This window comes from Prunus dulcis, chromosome 1 (assembly GCF_902201215.1).
Source record: "Prunus dulcis chromosome 1, ALMONDv2, whole genome shotgun sequence".
Classification (NCBI taxonomy): Eukaryota; Viridiplantae; Streptophyta; class Magnoliopsida; order Rosales; family Rosaceae; genus Prunus; species Prunus dulcis.
The window spans coordinates 24,052,488-24,067,324 of record NC_047650.1 but is presented as its reverse complement, the minus strand read 5'-3'; the positions used below and the strand labels follow the sequence as shown (position 1 = coordinate 24,067,324).

The 14,837-nt window shown below is 39.3% G+C and overlaps 1 protein-coding gene across 1 annotated transcript; it reads left to right on the top strand.

The window, feature by feature from the left end:
* The first annotated feature begins 492 nt into the window (after nt 1–492).
* On the top strand, nt 493–2,975 carry LOC117616926 (protein NRT1/ PTR FAMILY 2.13-like). Its single transcript, XM_034346272.1, has 4 exons — nt 493–598; nt 1,149–1,366; nt 1,447–2,024; nt 2,117–2,975. Exons 1-4 carry the CDS (start codon nt 493–495, stop codon nt 2,973–2,975), a joined length of 1,761 nt encoding a protein of 586 aa, XP_034202163.1.
* Nucleotides 2,976–14,837: the final 11,862 nt, after the last annotated feature.

Genomic DNA, 14,837 nt, shown 5'->3' with positions numbered 1-14,837 from the left:
ATTATGAGGCTCGCAATTCAATCCACCGAACCCTAATTATTTTCTTGTCCAGTGGAATTTATTTTACCAAAATTTCTTTGTCTACAATGATATTGATGTCCACATCAGCTGCCACATAAGGTGGTCTACAATTGTGGTATAAAAAATGTGATAAGAATAGCACCGACCACCCTTTGAAATAAGTATCTTTGAAACAAACTTGGTAAATTTTGAATGCTTTAAACCTAAAATAGTATAAATTTGATCAGTTGAATCTGATATTTCCATTGTTTGATACACTGAATCCATCACTTTGGATAAAAATGGGAATTTGGTAGAGGGGATTTTGAGAGAGAGAGAAAGAGAGAGAGAGTTGGTTAAATGAATCATGAAGAAGTGGATTTATAAAATATGACACAACTGTATCAGAGTCCAAACATGACAGAGAGAAAAATAGCGGGGGGAAATAAAAGCAGCTCTTTCTTGTCCTCCTGCTTCAGCAAACGCAAATCAATGCCTTCCCATGAGTCTCCATCATCCGAGCCATTGTTGCAACAAAAGGATGCAAGTACAGTCCAAAGAAGAAAGCCTGGATGGAAGGCCGTACGTTACATCTTAGGTATTGATATATTATGTATGATGCTATATACTTTCATGTAAATTATAAAGTTTGAATTAGGCGACGTTTTTTTATTTTAATACTTGGCCTGAGTCAGCAAGTGCTACTTGGCTTTCTTCCCTGTATATGAGCTTGACAACTCAGTAGGAAAATATAGGGGTGCCCTGATGCACGGGGGGCACGTGCCCCCCTTCCTCCCAACTTGTGCTCCCAAAGTGGCTTTCTCCCCTGTATATGAGCTTGACCAGACTCCGAACTTACATTACAGAGGGAGAAAGATGGTGAGGGAAACGTGCTTCTCCTTCTGCTTCAGAAAAAGCAGATCAAACCCTTCTTCTGATCATGAGTCTTCTTCATCCTCCGAGGCATTGTTGCCACAAAAAGACGACTCTGTAGACTTATTAGATTCAAAGCCTGGATGGAAGGTGGCTTACATCCTAGGTATATATGTGATATATATATATATATATATATATCTGCGTGTGTGTGCGCGCTTGGAATTCAAGAAAATTGAAAAGTTCTATGAATTGGGACTTTTTATTTTTTGCAGGTAATGAATCAATTGAGAAGATGGCAACATATGGGTTGACAACAAATTTTATGGTGTATTTGGTGAGGGAGTATCACATGGATCAGGTTTCTGCTGCCAATATTCTCAACATTTGGACATGCGGCTACTGTTTATTGACAGTCGTTGGTGCCTCAGTTGCTGATATGTATCTTGGCAAATTTCTCACCATTGCTCTAGCTTCCCTTGCAAGTCTTCTGGTACACAATTAATCAGCATTTATCTAACATTAATTAATCATGATTAATTAGCTTAATTGGGTCCTAATTTTGTGTATTAGGGGATGGTAACAATAACTCTGACAGCCTTTGTGCCACAATTAAGACCTCCACCTTGCATCCCTGAAGGGCAAAGACATCTTGTGCAATGTGTCTCCAACACAAAAACCCAACTGGGTTTCTTGTTTGCCGGCCTATCTTGGCTAGCCATAGGCACAGGTGGAATTAGGCCCTGCAGCATTCCCTTTGGCATTGACCAGTTTGACCCAACCGCTGTGGAAGGAAGAAAAAATGTGAGTAGCTTTTTGAATTGGTACTATGCTTCGTCCACAGTGGTATTGTTGATCAACCAAACTCTAGTGATCTACATTCAAGACTCTATTAGCTGGGCCTGGGGATTTGGGATCCCCACCCTCCTCATGTCATCTTCAATTCCCTTGTTTTTGGCTGGCTCCAAAATTTACCACCATGTGAAGCCAAAAAGATCCACATTTAGCAGCTTTACACAAGTTCTTGTTGCTGCCTACAAGAAGCGCCATCTTAAGCTTCACAACGACGAAAGGGTTTGCGGGGTTTTCTTGGATGTTTCGTCGGATGGAAATTTGGTGCTCTCCAAGCATTCTCTCACTACAAAATTCAGGTAAAGCTTGATGGGTTCATTTTCCTTACATTGCTTAATCACCATTGTTTGCTTGTTCATTTACTAATTCTCGCACTACTTTGGTAGCTCAGCTTCTTGAAGAAAGCAGCTTTAGTGGTGGACAATGACCTAAAAGATGATGGGTCTTGTTCAAATCCATGGAGGCTGTGCAGCATGCAACAGGTTGAAGAGGTGATATGCTTCATGAAAATCCTCCCAATATGGGCTTCTGGTGGAATCTGCGTGATGGCCTATGCGCAAGAAGGAACATTTGTAGTGTCACAAGCCCTCAAAATGGACAGGCACATTGGACCCAATTTCGAAATGCCTGCTGGCTCAGTCAAAATGATGTCATTGATCACATTATGCATATGCCTCCCATTCTACGACCGTGTCCTCCAACCAGCCCTCAGAAAGATCACCAAACACGAAAACGGCATCACACCTCTCCAAAGAATAGGAATTGGGTATTTGTTCTCAATTCTGTTCATGGTGGTGGCGGGACTCGTTGAGAGGCAAAGGAGAGCTTCTGCTTTGTCACAAGCTTCAGAAGATGGCGTTGCGCCCATATCAGTTTTCTGGCTATTTCCACAGCTTATGCTCCTTGGCATGGTTGAGTTGTTTGGCATTGTCGGGCACATTGAATTGTACAACAAGGAGTTTCCTGAGAAGATGAGGAGCATTGGGAATTCTCTGATCTATCTTTGCACGGCTGGGGCTACTTATTTGAGCGCTGTGGTGGCGAGCATTGTGTACAGTGTTACAGGGAAGCATGGGGAGCCTAACTGGCTAGACAATGATATCAATGCCGGCAGACTGGACTATTTCTACTTCCTAATAGCTGCACTTGGGGTGTTGAATTTTGTGTATTTTTGGTCATGTGCCCGTGGATATACTTACACTTCCAGCGCAAGAGCAGTTGAGAGTATAGAGACCGACATTTTGGTTTAGACTTCTGTCCAGTAAATTTGGTTTCCTCTTTCAAAAAGCTCTGTATTTGATTTTTTTTTTTAAATCAAACAATTATATTGATTAAAAAAAACTGCATGAATAAATCAAAGATGTGTATACACAAATCTTAAACAAGACTGAAAAAACAATAATCCAAAACGGAAAAATAGTTTATCCATGTAGATTTGATTCGAGTAGGTTATTTTAAACTAATACCTCCTCATGTAAAATAACCTCTTGATGCTTTTGGTGTTTTTACAAAATCCATTTAAGTTTCGGAAATTACACTAATATAATATGGAGTTTCACATTGCTTTCACAAAACACCTTCCATTAATTTTTCACTTAATTTTTTTTGTTTTTTTTTGATAGAGATGATATTCTACTTTAATATAATCTAAACTACGAGGAGGGGGATTCGGGTGCAGAGTGAGGAGCGCATCCTTTCTAGCCAACTTGGCTAAGCCCATTACTATTATAGTAAAAAATTGTTATTGTCATAAAAAAATTTATCCAAATAAAAAAGTTGACAACATTGATTAGAGCATCTCCAAGGGAGATGTCAAATACCAAACATCAAATTTAAATTTGATGGCTAATATGGCAATTTGAAATTTACACAATTTTACACTCCACCCGATATGTCAAATAAATCATTATTTTAACAGTCAAATCATTTAAGATAAAGAAGAAAAAAATAAAAAAATAAAAAAAATGAAAGTAACAACCAACTGTCTTTAAAAAATAATAAAATATTCATTTGACATCTTACTTTTGGGATGTCAAAACTAACGGCTAAACCTCCAGCTTTCATTCCACATCAGCTTTGACAATTCGGTTGGAGCATATCGGTTGGAGATGCTCTTATATTGTAGGTACACTTTGAGGTCTAATTATTGAAATTTATTTTGTTATTTAAAAAAATTTATTTTAATTAAATCATCAAATTTAATCATGGTACGAAATTGATTGATTTTGCTAAAGAATAATGCTACTTTTACAACATTTGTATATCACATCCCTATACCATCTTATGTGGCAGCTGAGGTGGACAATCACATCAATTAAAATTATTTAATATTTTATTTTATTTTATGATTTATTCCAGTATTTATTTTTCTAATTGTCTTAATTAAAATACACTTCATTGATTTAATTGATGTGGTATATAATATGGACATATCACATCATGTGGTATAGAAATGTGGGATAAAAATGTGGTAAGTGTAGCATTAAAATTGGGCCTGTTAGTCTTCAGCTTTTGGTAATTAAAGACTACAACTTGGGTCTACTTTTTAAAAAAATAAAATAAAATTATACTCTTTAAAAAAATAAAAAAAAGGGCCAGTTATGAAAGTAAAGTAACTCATGATGATGTCTTCTAGAGTGGATCTCAACGCTCAGTTATGAACGAATGTTGCTCTGATACAATTTGTTGTATATGAGATAGAATAAGGTGCTCGAAAGTATACGATGAGGCAAGTTTGAGGTATTGGACATATGACTTGCTTCAGTAGAGTTCTGTTGTATTTTTTTTTTTAATTTTTTTTTTTTTATAAAGAAGATGATGGATTTCATTAGAAAATTAGAGCATTACAAGGATAAAACATGTATAGAGTGGCCTCGTTAAAATCTCTTTGAGGAAAATCCAATGGGACAAAATCTCAAAAAGGGAAAGAATGTCATACATGTCAAAACTAAACTACAAGAGAGTCAAGCAACAATATCTTCAGGAGAGTCCTCATTTTGGCAATCTTGTAACCAAAGAGGTGGGTCATAAAACCAAAAAGCTAAGGCCTCTTGACCAAGACTGAAGCACGCAAGACGATCCACCACTCCGTTAGCTGTGCGGGGAATAAGGCGGGCTGAGAAGGAGGGGGGCAAGGAGGATCCAGCGAATATCTTTGACAAGCCCCTTTTGCTGCATAACAGGGATCTTCCTGAAGGATCAAATGGATGGCGGTCGAAGAGTCAGACTCAATAATGAGAGGTGTTAGGTGAGTTGAGAGCATACAACTCAGTAGGTGAGCTAGAGCACGCATCGCTACCGCCCCACAAAGACGACCGTAGTAATCTCTGACCGCTACACCAACCCCATGTAAACCAGAACTCAAGCTAAGTGAACCATCAATGTTGAGTTTAAAGTAACCAAGAGGGGGAGACTGCCACTTTTTATCAGGAATTAGAAAAGAAGACCAGTTATGATGGAGTGATAAAACCTTATGATACTCAACATCATAGTTCTTTGCACTAAAAACTATTTGATTAGGGGGCAAGACAGGAGAACCAAACAAAGCTGCATTTCAGGCATTGCACAAGAACCACAAAGTAATAGTAAACAAAGAGTGTTGTGAGCTAGGCAGAATATCCCATGCAGCCAATAGCTAGATTGCAGCATCATGACAGGGTAAAGTTGCGAGAAGTTGAGCCCAACCCATTAGGAGCAAAATAGAAGAACTAACCGCGTAATCGTGAAGAGCATGCATTGCAGTTTCAGTTAGACCCATACAACGAAAGCAAGTGGTATCTTGGACTATTTTTTGCCGAAAAAGCACCTCACGGGTAGGGAGAGCGTTGTGGGCGAGACGCCAGAGGAAATGTTGCATCTTCGGTGGAACTTTAAGCTTTCATAGATGCTTCCATAGCTGCTGAGAGGAGGAAGAGGAAGACCTGGACACAGATAAAGAGGCCATCTGAGCTTAAAATTCCAATGCAGTCTAATATCCACTCTTAACTGTATACCGACCATTATGAGTAAAATGCCAAATACGGCGATCACTAGTATCGCAACTCAGAGGAATAGATAGGAAAAGTTCAGCTTCAAGAAAGGTGAATAAACGGTAGATCTCAGAAACATTTCAATTACCACTAGCAGTAATAAGAGCACTAACTCTAGAATCCATAGGGAGACAAGGAGAAGATTGAAGAGTAAATGTAAGATGGTGAGATACCCGCGGATTGGTGTAGATGTTCACAAGTCGGCTATCACCGATACACCATCGAAGACCACGAGAGTGGAGTTCACAACCCCATAATATTGATTGCCACTTAAAAAAAGGTATCGAACCCCCTTGAGCATGCAGAAAATCAGACTATGGAAAATATCGAGCTTTAAGCATCCGTGCAATGAGGGAATTGGGAAATTTCAATAGATGCTACCCTTGTTTGGCAAGCAAAGCTTGATTAAAACAAACTAGTTCTCGAAAATTGAGACCTTCTTCAGTCTTGTGCTTGCTCATAGTACCTTTTTCACTTCTTTTAGACCACCAATAATGAGCAAAAATACTCTCAATTCATAACATAAGCCAGTTGGTAGACCAAAGACACTCATAGAATAGGTAGGCATTGCTTGACACACCGCCTTAATAAGCACCTCCTTCCCAACTTTAGAAATAAGTTTGCCTTTCCATCATGAAATCTTCTTCCAAACACGATCTTTGATAGCTTGGAACATATGTTTTTTATTTTTTCTGGCTATAGTAGGAAGACCCAAATAACGTTCATGGCAAGGAATGACCAGTAACCCCAGAAGAGCATGGAGTTGAGCTTGGATTGACTTATTGGTGGATGGGCTAAAACAGATAGCAGACTTGGGAAAATTTATTTACTGTCTCGAGGCTGCTTCATAAAGGCTAAAAAGGCGCTTCAATTCCATTATTTGGGTAACTTCAACATCACAAAATAAGATACTGTCATTTGCACCAAAAAAAAAAAAAAAGGTGATTAAGAGAAGGTGCAAAAGGAGCAATAGAAACCCCGTAGACTCGAGAATCTCAATCGGCTTTCTGAGGTAATGGTGAAAAGCCTTCAGCCACTAAGAGGAATAAATAGGATGATAGGGGATCTCCTTGGCGTAGACCTCGAGTAGGAGTAAGGTGACCTAGCAGACACCCTTGTATCAATAAAGAGTAAGAAACATATGTCATACAACCCATGATCAACTGGATAAAGCGATCAAGGAGTTCCATCGTGCGCATCATCCATTCCAAAAATACCCATTCCACCCGATCATAGGCCTTGGCAAGGATTAAAACATTGACCGTGCAGATAATATCGGGCCTCTAATTTACGGATATTTAGGGGGATATATTGTTATCGTTTTAGGTATCGGGAAAAAATCAACAAAAATGATAGATATAGGCATTGAAACACATAATTTTGGTGTAAAACTTTCATAGATGTTATGTACATTATCAATGAATGTATTGAACAAATAAAACTCAAACTTTACTAATAATAAGATATACATATGATGAAATATAAGTGGTATGTAATGCACGTTAATGAAAAGTTTAAAAATAAAATGTTGATTAGAATGAATAAACCATGCATAAATCCATAGTTTGTTTAAACATTGTATTACAATTTAGATAAGTGTCCATCTACATAAATGAAGAGCTCCTATGAGGTTCAAATAATGAGGAACAACCATATAGATTCATACAATAGTCATACCAAGTCATGTAACCTGAGCAGTTTGTAAGCCATGTTTGAACATGGTGCACATAGGTCTCTCTTGAGCTCCCTATTGTCCTCCCATACATGGGATAGTTAGGATTAACCAACTAGTAGGTCCATAATATGTTTTATCATCTTGAGCTCCATAACTAGTTCCACTATAATCAAATATGACATAACCATAGCCATCATAAAATTCATTTGAGTTAGTACTAGGTCTAGTTCCTATGCTCATAGATCCAAAACTGATCGCCATGTCCTCTTCAGATGGATTGGAGGTATGTGGGCAGTGGACTCTGCATAGATTCTTCATATTAATCTCGATATTCTGATATGACATTGCTTTTTTCAACCTATTGGCAAGAACTTTGGAAATAATTTTATACAAAATATTATAGAGACTAATGGGATGAAATTCAGTTACCCGGGAGGGAGACGGAACTTTCGGTATTAAGGTGATCAATGCATGGTTGAAATCAGCTACCCCACCACTCCCATTAAGAACCTATCAACAAAGCTGACAGATATCCGAGCCAATAATACTCCAGTAACGCTGATAGACTAAAGCCGGCATCCCATCACAACCAAGAGCTTTAGTGGGCCCCATAGATTTGATGGCAATTTCCACTTCCTCCTGAGTGAAGAGTAGAGATAGATACCATTAAGTCAGTTGAGGAACTCAGGTCGAGAGAGCCTTATAATTTCATTACTCATAGTTGTGCCTGTAGAAGAAGAGAGATGATAATAGTAGTCGTGAAATACAACACCAATCTTCGCGGGATCACTCTGCAATTAATACATTATTGGTGTTGAACCTGTAATTTTGGGACAGCCGTAATATCGCAATCATACAGGTAGAACGAAGAGATTGAGTGGTTCACCCATAAAATCGGGCTACATCCACTCATTGTAGTATTTGTATATATATGTAGAGATTACATTGGGATAGGCTAGAGCCTTTACAAATGAGAGAGGAGAGAGATCTGGAGGACAGGAGAAAAAGTTGCCGAAAGCACTCTCTTCTCTTGGCTTCCAGTCTATTTTGGGTCCCCTTTTGGCAATAGGAGAGTCCTTTTTGTAGGAGAACAGCCACCGACTTCTATCCTTGGGTCTGTCGACGTGGCAGCGCATCAAAGGCCCACCCAAGTGAGGTTAGACAGTGCGTCAACAATTAGCATAAAAAGAGATATTTAGTCATATACCCATTCTTAGCATTAAAACTATAAATAAACCCTACACTATTTAATTTCTATAAACAAACCCAAAAAATGACAACATGCCCTATTGCATTTAATTTTGATTATTAAATTACTTTGATGCCCTATTGAGTGTTTTAGGCTTTTTTATGAGGTTTTTGGGTTGGATTTGTTTTAAGAAATAAATGGCAGATTTGTAATTTAAAAGAAGTTAAAAGCCTTTTTGTTATGTTGTAAATGGGTTTTGGGTGTGTTTCTAAAGTCCATTTCATATAGTTTTTTTTTAAAAAATAATTTGGGCTCCTATATATGATATAATAGTGAATCTCCCTAAAAAATATGTACCATAAAATTAATTTTGGCTCTGTGATTAGCAATCTTGTGAAAATAGGAAGTGTGACGGTCACCATCTTGCAACCAATTGACACTAGAACATTGGCGCTAATATAGTTCATTGAGTTCCAGTAACCTGTCGAGCTCATTTGTAACCAATTTCTTGCTCTGGAGAATGACTTCTGAGGGGGCAATAGTTTGAAAGGAAGCCAAGAGGTAAGCGAAAACTTAATTTTGGAATTCACATGACTGAATTTTTGAATTTTCCACTTCCAGAGGCGCTTAGCACAGATAGCAAGATTAGTCGTAGGAGATTCCTGACAATGCCACCCTTCTTAAATTATTCTTTCACAGTCTTCGCCAGTTGTCTATTGTTCCTCAAATTGGGAACGACATGTACTCCGACGACGCCAAACATCAACACTAGGCTGTGAGTCAGGGAGGAGAAAAATTTAGTGAAGATCAGAAGAATATGTCGAAAAATGGTAGATGGTGAAATTGCCCCACTGGTGAAGCAAGGCTAAATTACCAAAGCCTCTATCTAATTGCACTTGAACACTGGCGTCATCTTTGCGGTTGTTTGTCCAGGTAAAAGGATGACACACAAAATCAAATGATTACAGCTTACAGTTGTCCATTACCCGTTGAAAATCTTCAATTTGACCGATAGAGCCAAGATGAGGGCCATTTTTTTCGTCCACAGACAAAATCTCATTGAAGTCACCGCAACACATCCATGGACCAATATCCACCTGACTCAAATGGCGAAGAAGCTCCCAAGAATAAAGTTGATTAAGGTCAGGATTACCATAGAACCCAATAATTCAAGTAACAAAGGAATTAGGAAAGGTAACCCAAGCATCAGTATGTCCCGAAGAGGATGAGAGCAACACAACCTTTAAACCAGTCTTCTAAAGAATACAGAGACCACTAGAGAGCCCTTCACTGGGAACACAGAGGACTCGGCCCACACCAAGTCTTCGGACCAAGCCTCTCATCTGGATAGCAGTCATACGAGTCTCAGTAAGGAAAACAATATATGGTGTTTCGTCCAGTAAGAGGTTTCTGAGATCATTGAACGTACGACGGTTGTCAAGCCCCTGCACGTTCTAGCTTAACACAGACATAACAAAGAGAATTTCCTATCTAACCACCGAGCCAAGCCAAACAAAAAAACCACAACATGTGAAGGAGAAAGACAGAGATAGGAAAGCAAAAATCCAAGGAATCTCCTCAACACTAGCACGCTTAGGAAAACACTGACAGAGACCCAGAATCACAGACACTGAAACCAGCATGTGGGTGGCGCGAGGGAGACACAAGGGCAGAAAGCCCTAATTCCGACCGTGCTCGCAATCGATACCAGACCAAACCCAATAAAATCCCAATGGACCAGTTGATGAGCAACTACGATGAGCCCGAGTGAAGAAGGAAGAGAGAAAACTAGTCATTCGTGGCGAGAAGGTGAGACGACGACAACACCTATCACAGACAAAGGGGGAGTGACGGCGGCTGGACGCGTGATGGCAATGGCTGGCCTTGAGGGGGAACCTTAGATATGACGTGCGGCTCTCCTCGCTTAACGAGAGAGTGACCCCAAGCGTTTTTTTTTTTTTTTTTTGGTTTTTGGTTGCAATAACCACTATTTCTGATTTACTTAACTTGTTTATCTAGTAACAATGTGATAAGCTTAAATGCATTTTAAAGAGAATAATAAACTCTAGAGAATTCTTCCTAGGGAACCAAAAACACAATTTATAGGAACACAACAATAAAAACAGTTTTTAGTGGCCAACAAATTGGTTACAAAAAATACCGATTATGGTCACTGAATGAAATTAGTGTCCAAACATTGGTGGTCATTGGGTCGTCACTAGAAGCTTGTCACAAATTCTAGTCTTTAAATATTTGTCACTAAAAAAAAAAAAAAAACAGTTAGTGACTTCCTTTGTTAGGCCATCTGTAGCCATGAGGGCTAAATGGAGCACCGGGCTATAATTTAGCCCTCCAAAATATTATTTTTCTTAGAAGAATAGTGTAGAGCTAATTTTTTTCATCTCCAACCATGCAAGGCTATATTTTAGGCCCCTTCATTTTTATTTTATTATTATTTTAAAACTATAGTACAACACTCATACATTCCACTACTATATATTGTTTAAATGAATTAAAATACTGCTTGGAGACAATATTTCAAATATGACACATGTAGGTTGATAAGCATTTAACAAGATTTTTGATAAGATTTTAATGTATTTCAAAAGTGTGATAACCCAAACCTAAAATTCATAATTAAGGAATATTTTATTTTGCGAAAAGACAATTTTGCCATCGGAATATTTTATTAAGAAAAAGGTGACTTTTTGATCGAGAAAGAATTTGACAATTCCATTTACACTATTGCGTAGAGCACGGTGAAATGAGTTCATAGACACGTAGTGGGCCCGAATCGGAGTTGTAACGAGAGAGTTATGGTCAAAAGAGTCTCAGTGGCACAACCGTAAATATTTTAAAGTTGGATTTATAAAACCAGCTCAGCCTTCTCCCTCCTCGCGCGACCCTCTCTCTCTCCTCTCCCTCGCAGACGGCCCATCGCCTTCCAGAGATCGCCGGTGCCGCCACAGGGCACCACTGGCCACGGGACCGGTGGCGTTCGAACCGCCGTCGCCTCCTCTCACTTCGCCAACCGTTCCCCCGCCCGCCAACGACCAGTGCTGGCCGAAAAATGCAGAAAACCGCCGGGAGGTCACCGAAACTTCACAGCCGCCGATCTCCCTCCTCCTGCCACCATTTCTGTCGACCCAGGTATGGATCTTGAACCTCTCGAGCTGTTCTAGCTGCCTGTTGGGTAGGAATAGATCGATTCGTAGTGTAGCTATTGGATTTTTGAGTTTGAAAATTCGGCCAATATTTGGCCTCCGCGATCGGCCACTTCCGGCCACTTTTTGGGGTAGGTCCAAGAACAAAAGTGGCTCCAAATATGGTGTTTTACCTAGGGTAGGAGTTTGGAGCCGTGGTTTGAAGTTTTTCCGGCGAGGCGTAATCGCTTTAGACACCCATCGCTGCCGGCGCGTGCTGCGGCGTGTGGGTGAGGGTAGTGCAGTGACCCTCTGTATTTTTGTGATCCTCGTGTTGTCACGAGCGCGTAGGATTTCGTGGATCTCAATTTGGATTCCGTTTGAGCCTCGAACGGATTTTCCATATTGTGCGATTCCCGGGTTCAGTACTGTCGAGTCGTTGGATCGCACTCAATTTCAGATATGTTATTCTACGTAATTTCATAATTGTGTAGGATTCGACGGATTGTGAATCCGAGTCCCGGATACTCCGAAATCCCGAACCCTGGGGCTAGGGTTTGGAACTTTTATGTTTCACGATCGTGGTCAATCCGATCGTCAGTTTCAGACCAAACTTCCAGGATATGGTTCCTTAAATGTGAGGAACTTAAAGGAACTCTCAGATTGGTAATTGGAGGTCGTGGACCCCACGGGGTTCCGTATCGACTAATATGGAAGTTTATCACTTAGTGAAGTCTCGAGTCATTTCAGATGATTTTTAAACATCTGAAATACCTAAGTGGGCAGAAAAAGGATTTTAACGTTAGTGCACGCACTTCTAGAAGTCGGGGGTCAGGGTTTTACTAAAAAACTTATACCGAGCAGTTTTATTAATTAAATATTCCTGATTGTTTACCCAGGCATCCGGGACCAGGCAAACCTGCAGAAGAGACCTACAGGAGGTCTAGCTAGCTCGGACCAGGAGTGAGTGGACTTTTCTTTTATAAATGATTTTATATAAATGAACTACATTATTTGATCTTGAATAAGTTTAATTGATTGTGAATTTTCCTAGCATGGTTTGTGAAGCCAAATGTCTTTATCTTTGTACTGCTTATTTAACTATGCTAAAGAATTATAGAGAGCAGAGTCTGAGATTTATATCAGATAAAGTGGCAGTACAGTTTCAGATTTAACAGAAATGCATAGATTTATCAGAATTTTTAGAAACCTTATATTTTCTGATGATACCAGAGTTCTTGACTTAATAAACATTCAGTTATTCATCAGATTTTTCAGAAATATTATAATATTTATATAGTATACTTTCTCAGAATTCTTGATTTAATAAAATTCAGTTCTTCAACAGATTTTCCAAAAATGTTATATATTTTAAACCACCGTGAGTACCCATCTATGGTTATTACCCTCAGTTATGCAGATGTCTACGGACATCCAGTTTACCCTCAGTTTTGTCAGTGCACTTGACATTTGCCTCACGAGTTTCGGGGACGCTCGGACCGTGAGTGCCATGATTTGCGGCTCGGATTGACTTGGTGTCCCAAGACTTGCCAGGATTTGCTGCTCGAGTTGACTTTGTGTCACCGAGACCTGCCAGGATTGCGGATCAGGCTGACTACGGTCCCCTGAATCCTACCAGTTGCGGCTCGAGTTGACTTTGTGTCACTGAGACCTGCCAGCGGATCAGGCTGACTGCGGTCCCCTGAATCCTGCCAGGATTTGCGGCTCGGATAGACTGTGTGTTGCCGAGACCTGCCAGAGGAATTGACGGAATTACAGGGGTACATCCGAGTGGTAGTTTTGATTGATTTCAGTGCTTTGATTCAAGGTTTGAGTACATTGCTTTTATGCAAATTTGATTTAAGTGTTTTTATGCAAGTTTTGATTTCAGTGCTTTCATGAAAATTTTATCTTGAATACGATTGTATATATTTATTTCAATATATAAATACCTTGATTTCAGCATGTGAATGCCGTGAGTTTAGTATACTTCAATTGCAGAGTATATATATATTCAGTTCACTTAACTATTTTTACAATGAGGGTTAGTATATTCTGAGATATTTTATGAACCCTTATTTTTGTCCACTCACAATTTCAAATGCTTTGCGCCCCCAGGCTGTAGCGTGCACAGGACATCCACCACCGGGCCATCTTGACTTCCGCGCCTTCTTGTTACAAAAGCGATGGTTGGTAAAACGATTAACTTATCTGTAAACTATTAGAATTGCTCTGATCTATTGCCCTAGAGTGAGATTGGAACTTTTGGCATGTATGTTGAAGTGCTGGCGGTTGGTTGTGTGGATATTATACTCGTTCTGACAGGAGGAAATTTTGGGATTGAGCAAATTATAAGGGAGACTCTGCCGAATTTTCGGCAGGAGTCAAGGTTGAAAATTCAATTAGAAGGGCAATTAGGTCAATTGTGCCCGACATTCGCCAAGTGTCGGACACGCACAGGGTTCGACTCAAATTCTAAAGCTGAATTTGGTTCGGGTCCTGTCAAAAAGTATATATATTACTAGAAAAAAAAAGGTCAGTATTGACCAATTTCTTAGTGACCAAACTGACAATAGTCACAAATGGTGCTATATCACCTTGATTACGTCTCCTTGTCATCCGAAGTCACAATACGATTCTCACTCAATTGATTCAGGCTTCAATAGCATCCAATCCGTGAACTTATACCTCACAATTCCGATTTCAACTCAAGATTTCCTCCAATTTGTTAAACCCTAATAGCACAATATACCCTAACTCATTGAGTTGCAAGAAGAAGATTGCACGTGCTTCATAAAAAATAAAAAATAAAAATTGCACTTAATGAAATGTCTATAAATTCTAAACTTTGGGAAACACAGTGACTAATTTGGGTAAATTTTTTTTCTTAGTGACCAAATTGAATTTTCGTGTAAAATCAAGTGACCCAAAAGATATTTAACCCTTTTTTATTTATTGACGAAACGATATTCCAACTACTTTAATATATGAGAAGAGGGATTAAACTCGGATTAAAGGGCAAGTCACACTACTTTGATAAACTAATCTAAAATTTGTCCCCCAACCCCCTTTTTTTT